This window comes from Malaclemys terrapin, chromosome 4 (genome assembly GCF_027887155.1).
Source record: "Malaclemys terrapin pileata isolate rMalTer1 chromosome 4, rMalTer1.hap1, whole genome shotgun sequence".
NCBI lineage: Eukaryota > Metazoa > Chordata > Testudines > Emydidae > Malaclemys > Malaclemys terrapin.
The window spans coordinates 46,013,286-46,019,518 of NC_071508.1; the positions used below are offsets into that span (position 1 = coordinate 46,013,286).

Below are 6,233 nucleotides of genomic sequence, written 5' to 3' on the forward strand. Positions count from 1 at the left end.
TGGTTGTACATAGCCAACAAAGTCCCTTCCGTTGTCCAGTTTACATATAAATGCCATACTGTCTTTTTGCCCCTGCCTCCGAGAACAAGAAATATATTTTGTTCCCTCTCCTATGAGACATAACTGATGACCCATGTCTTTTCAGTGCCTACATAAAAGATGGCAGATACAATGTACGGGACTTTTACATGAAAGTATAAAGCTGTTAACACTAGAGTGAAGTCATCTTACTACTTTGGTGCTTTTATAATATTTCCTGTATGTTTTGTGAATTTAAACTAAAAAGTACCTTTAGGTCTCATTTGAGATTAAAATGGCTGGCAGGAAGAAGGCTTATTCCATCTTATTTCTTCAAAAAGCTTATAAATAAAAGCATTCTTTAAAATCTTTGTACTACCCATAGTTCTTTCAAAATCAGTATCTGATCTTTCTGTTCTTTCTTCTAATGCTGTTTTCTCAGCTTGCTACACTGGGAAGTAAACTATATCCTCTTCTAATGATTCACATACTCTGAGGCTGGGAAGAGAAATCTTTTCTCAATTCCCTAAAACTTTCCCTAAAACAATTCCCTAAAATTTTCCAATATATTTTCCCCATCAGTAGAAAGACTTAGAACTATTTAGTTTGTTCAAGTAGCTTTATCTGGAGTTTTTTTTATAGTAGCCAAACCTAGAGGGACCCTTCTCAAATTCAAATTCTGGCTCTTCCTTCTGCTTTTTATTTATGTTCAATATTATCTTCAAGATGATTCTGTTGGATCATCTTGAAAATTACACGGGATGGTTCTTGAGTAGATTCAATCATAGCTTAGTAGTTATTAAAATATTGGCTGATGGTATAAAATTGCATGGGAAGTTGACCATGGGCTCCATTCATAATCGAGGCCATTGAACAGCTACAGACCACTTAAATATTTCATCATTTTAGCATCTCACCAGTTATAGTTAATAAACGTTGCTATCGTTACAGTTGATACAGCTTTAATATAGCTGCAGCCATATCTCAGTGATCTAGTGTTCTAGAAGCAATAAATGACTTAATACTAAATTAACAATTCAAATGTAGCTTTTTGGTATCAATCACTTTAATGGCTGCATATTTTCCTTCTTTAAATGGTATTAAAGTTGTCTAGACCAGTTGTTATCCACCTTTTCCATGCTGGGACCCCAGCCAAGGATCTAGCTGGGACTCACCTCCCATTTAAGTAATATGAGGAGAGCAGGGTGTCTGTGATCCCCCTAAACCTGTCTTGGAGCTATTGTTTCAGGCTATTTGCAGGGATACCTGTAAACAGCCTGAAACATCAGTTTATGCGTGGCTCATATTTTTGCAGTAACTATAAGAGCTAGAAATAAAATTCTTTTTAAATGAAAGGGACGAAAAGAGATGGAAGTTGTAAACCCTCTGCCCTAAAATTGATTCACAACCCCCAGGTCTAGTTATGGGATTGGCGTGCCAGGCAAAGCTCTCTTCTCAATTCTAGCACTGGTGTGCTGTGTGGTGCTGACAAGTCACAGGGGAAAAATTTCAAAAGTGCTTTATGGATACAAGTCCCATTATATTTCCATGGAACTTAGTCTCCTAAGAGACTAAAATGCTTTTGAAAATTTTACATTAGGACCGGTTTGCTGTTTTGTTTATAAAAGATGCTAAAATGCCCTGATCTGTTAACTTCAAAGGGAGTTGTGGGTGCTCTGGCCTTCTGAAAGTCTAACCCTTAACCTCACTGGGCTTTCATCTATTAGGACTGAGGATAAAAGCACACATACTTTGTATCATACAGTGTATCATCCAAGGGTATTCTAGTTAGTGCTTTGAAATAAAATAGGGGAGAGGTGGAATTGTATCCTCCCATTGCTTTTTCCTTGAATCACAAGACGTATGCACTACTTACTCCAATGGAGTAAGGAGGGTCTATACACATGGCCTTTGGAAAGTAAGTTAGTTTAATTTTTTGTAGTTTGTTCTATGTTCACTCAGCATATCCTGTTCCATTTTGCTACAGTTCACTGAATTAAATTAGCTACCAACATATTTGGAAAATAAGGTCCTTTGTTTTCCCATTCATAGTCTCCGTTGCTTCTTATTTTGTCATTGTGATTCATAGTAATCTTCCCCAACAGCTGAAGGGAGCTGTAGCATGCTTCCACTGAAACATGCCTTCAGCATAAACCTAGAAGTAATAAACCTCTTAAATGAGGTTAAGAACCTGTACTACTTACTCATTTGAAACTCTTAAATAATGGTTTTTATTACCTCTGAATAAGAGTATTAAGTAAATGGTATACTCATCCTTTTACATATCTTCAGTTAACATTGGCCAGATTTGGATACCCCCACCCATCCTGGGCAGTGATTTCAAAGTAAGAATCAACTTGAGTAAGGATATCAATCTAATCAGGGCCAGGACAAATGGAGACCTCAGAAAACCATTGTCTCCAGTAGTTGCTTAGAGCTGTATTGTGCCTTTAGGCCAAACACCGCAATGAAGGCTGGGCAGAGCTGCACCACTACATCTTGGGGAGATGGAAGGCATCCCAGGAAGAACCCCCTTTGCATCACTCCTTAAAAGGGTGAAGCATGCTGGCCCCTTCATGATCTCACTTCCTTTCCATGCATTTTTGGGTAGCTAGTTCTCCTAGCAGTACTAGTCACATGCAACGTTCTTACACTCAGCTAAGCATAAGGACTGTGAATATGTCTGGCCATAGTGTGGGAAAAATAGCGGAGAAGCAGTTTCCTTGTTTTACCCTCATTCCCCTTCTGCATGCGCAATCTGGCCCCATATAATGATTTGCTACATAGAAGTGTTCTCATGATTAACCGTTCTTCCCATGTCTTCCATATGCAAAATGGGAAGTAGTTGTAAGACATGGTTGAAGTGTGCATCCTATAACTAGAGAAGCCATTTATAAATAGATTTTATTTATAAAGTCAATTTACATAAAATACTCTTCAAAAACTGCATATGTACAACTTAAGAATCCCTTGCAAGTGCATACAAAATGCCTTCAAAACATTAAACTTCAGTTTTCAAATAAGTGAACCTTCACACCAGACAAGACTTGGACACCACATTTAAGACAAAACATAATTTTTACAGTCCTTAGTAAAGTGTTGGAAAAATATTATCTAAATTGTATAAGTTCTCAAAACATTCTAGCTGGCAGTGTTAAGGAACAAGGGGATTGGATTTACTAGAACAACTCCTCCTCCCTTTCCCCTTTTCTAAAGTTTCTTGTACAAAAATAAGTCTTCATATTTATAGCGTTCCCATAGGCTGTTCAAGTTACATATAAAATAGAATCTTTGACATTACAAAAATTCCCTCCCCCTTCAGAAAAAGGAAGCATCAAGTGTTAATTTTTCACCCCTCCCAAATAAAAAAAGTACATGTGTGTTAAAAGTTGGAAGCCTGGTAGATTTCAATCTATCACTTGAAACATGAGTATACCAAACCATTTCATTGGCAATTAAAGCCTTGGAGGGCACCATAAACTCCTGTACAACAGCAGTTAAAGATATTGGTCCCTATAACCTATTTACATAATTGCACTTTAAAAAAAAATTAAGAGCCACAGTCTTTTGTTCCAAGTAAGAACCCTGCTAGGTAGGTTCCAAAGCCCACTCCCTTAAAGACCTTGGCAACAGGGCTCTTTGAAGGTAGAAAACATGTTGTAGTAAGAAGAGTCCGTTTTGCTCTTCTGCTGCATCATAATAGGCATCAAGGACAATGAGGTACTGAGGTCCTGCACATCTCTGCTTTCAAGGCTGCTACAAAGAAAAAGAGAAAAGGGCCATTAGCAGTGCAGCATGTGACTAACAGACTCTGCCCAGCTCCTGGGAGAGATGCATCACTTCCTCTCTGGCCACATGTCCACACTAATCAATATCGGTGCAGTTTAAATCACTTCCACAAAGCGATGTGCCAATGATTTATTGTCTTTATAAAGTACTAGTAGCACTTGCCCCACATGCCCCTGTAGCCTCTCCACTCCACCCTTCCCTCCGAAAATGACTGCTATAAATTTAAGTTTCCTCATTTATTTTGGGTTTTTGCCACCCAAATCTGAAAGTTTTTATTCTCTACTCCACCCCCATTTTCAAAACCAACCACATGTCTTATTCAGGTTGCAGCTATTCCCAGTGGTGACTCACCTGGGACCTAAAAGTTGGGGGAAAGTTTTTTATGCAGTCGAACTCAAGGACCGCATTTCATTAAACTTGACTCCAACGTTTTCCCTGTCTTCGTGTTAATGGAGATGGGTGAAAGGCCAAGTTCATTCACTTTTGGGAGGAAACCTTTTTTTTATTTTTGGCAATGCAGCCCAATAGCTAAATTAGATCATTCAGCCAGTGCAACTCTGACCAGTGTAGGGCAACTGATTCTTGCAACCGCGTAGGGCTGCACCTATTGCAATGCTCGGGGGAGGGGGAAAGAGGGGGTACATGGCAGGTCACACACCGGCCGCTTTACCTGAGGCTAGGGGACGCGGCGGAGGTCAGTAGCTCCCGATCCAGCTAGTGAAGTCCAGCAGGTCCCGCTCCTCGGGACTCAGCGCCCCCTCGTAGCCACTCTCATCCGAGGAATAAGCCGAGTGCGGGGACCCCGGCACGGAGCTGCCCTCCCGGCCGCCGGAGGAGGAAGAGGAGGCGAAGGAGGGCGACGCGGAGGAGTAGGAGCAGCCGCCGCCGGGGGCGGCCCGCGCGGGAGGCAGGAGGCCGTCGTGGAAGGCGGCGCTGACGGCGTCGTGCTCGTCCAGCAGCTGCTGCAGGGCTCGGATGTACTCCACGGCCGAGCGCAGCGTCTCCACCTTGCTCATCTTCTTGCTGGCGGCGCCGTTGGGCACGTGCTGGCGCAGGGTCTGGAAGCCCAGGTTCACCAGCTTCACCCGGTTCCTCTCACGCTCGTTGCGCCGGGCCACGGCCGCTGCTCCCCCCGCCGTCTGCGGCTGCCCGGCCAGCCCGGGGAAAGCCAGGCGCCTCTTGCACCGCAGCAGCTCGGGCGAGCCGGAGCGCCGCTTGGAGCCTTTGCAGCGCGCCGCGGACGAGCTGGGGTTCTGAGCCGGGCCCTTAGCGGCCACCAGCTGCTGCTGCACCGAGGAGGAGACGGCACCTGGCATCGGCTGGAACTTCATCCCCAAGGAACCGGCGCCGCATCCGTGCAAGGGAAAACTTGGGCAAGGCGGGGGTGGCTGTTGCATGGCAGCTGCTATTGGCCCACCGTTCATCTTGGGGCATTTACCCTACCTCAGCCTCCGGGGGGCAGGTGACCGGGGCAGGGCTGCAAGTGGGGGAAAGTTTGCAAGGGAAAAAAATTGCAAAAATAGTTTTTTTTTGGGGGGGGGGAGAAAAAACCCCCTGCCAAATATTTTCCCCTCCTCCTTAATTGCAAACAGTGGGAGCGTGCCCAGCGCGTGGAGTCTGGCGCTGCCCCGCTCAGCCACAACCCCGGCTGCTGCTGCTTCAGTAACCCACCCCCTCCCCTTCTTTCCAGCCCTGCTCCCTTGCGCGCTGTCAATGCGCCTCTGCAGCAGGTTCCTCCCAGCGCTGCCCCTTATCAACACGCGCTGCTGCTGCCGCCGCTCGCGAGCCCCCGGGAACAGCACGCGACGCGCCGCGCGCCACACACACAACAGCCCCCCCTCGCTGCTCCCGAGCCTCCTCCCACCCAATGGGGAATTCGCTTGGCAGCTTCGTACGCCCGGCGCGTGGCTCCCGGCGGAGGTTCCATAAACAATCCCTCCCCCCGGAGAGGAGCACGCGCTCCGCCTTATTTGCATCCCAATGCAGGCCGCTTGGGGCCTAGGAAAGCTCCAGCTCTTGCACCTGTGAGCAGCAGACATAGAGGGAGACCTTCCTTTCCTTCTGTCCCTGCACGCTTGCACTGAGTGGAGTGTATCTCTCTCCCACACTGTTGCCCCAGAGCGAGAGACAGGGGAAGACCCTCCCTCACCCTCAACTCCACCTCGCCCATGAAGGGACCCGCTCCCTTACTTTCCACCACACTCCACCTGCACTGTGAGTCTCAGGACTGCGAAGCACTTAATCTCTCACCGTCCCTGCCAAACACATGCGCTGCTAAGCCACAAATATGCACATAATGCACCACAGCTTTATTTTCTATACACAGCAATGTTGTTTTTACAACACACTCCGTTTTGCAGCAGTTTCATAATAAACCCCCTGCCCCTCCCCATGAGCTGTGTAAATTTAAATGCTACAATATAAGA

The 6,233-nt window shown here is 45.8% G+C and overlaps 1 protein-coding gene across 2 annotated transcripts; it reads right to left on the reverse strand.

Moving 5' to 3' along the window:
* Positions 1-2,905: 2,905 nt before the first annotated feature.
* Positions 2,906-5,541, reverse strand: ASCL2 (achaete-scute family bHLH transcription factor 2). 2 transcript variants are annotated; one of them, XM_054027187.1, is made up of 2 exons: positions 4,478-5,541; positions 2,906-3,771 (listed from the first exon to the last, which is right to left on the reverse strand). In XM_054027187.1, the coding sequence occupies exon 1, from the start codon at positions 5,229-5,231 to the stop codon at positions 4,503-4,505; it is 729 nt and encodes a 242-aa protein (XP_053883162.1). In that variant the 5' UTR covers positions 5,232-5,541; the 3' UTR covers positions 2,906-3,771; positions 4,478-4,502. The 2 variants fall into 2 exon arrangements, with proteins under 2 accessions (XP_053883162.1, XP_053883161.1); XM_054027186.1 differs by having other exon boundaries at positions 2,906-3,774.
* Positions 5,542-6,233: the final 692 nt, after the last annotated feature.

What these genes read in the sequence shown, in the direction of transcription:
- ASCL2 (XM_054027187.1), bottom strand. Translation starts at nt 5,231, where the DNA reads ATGAACGGTGGGCCAATAGCAGCTGCCATGCAACAGCCACCCCCGCCT.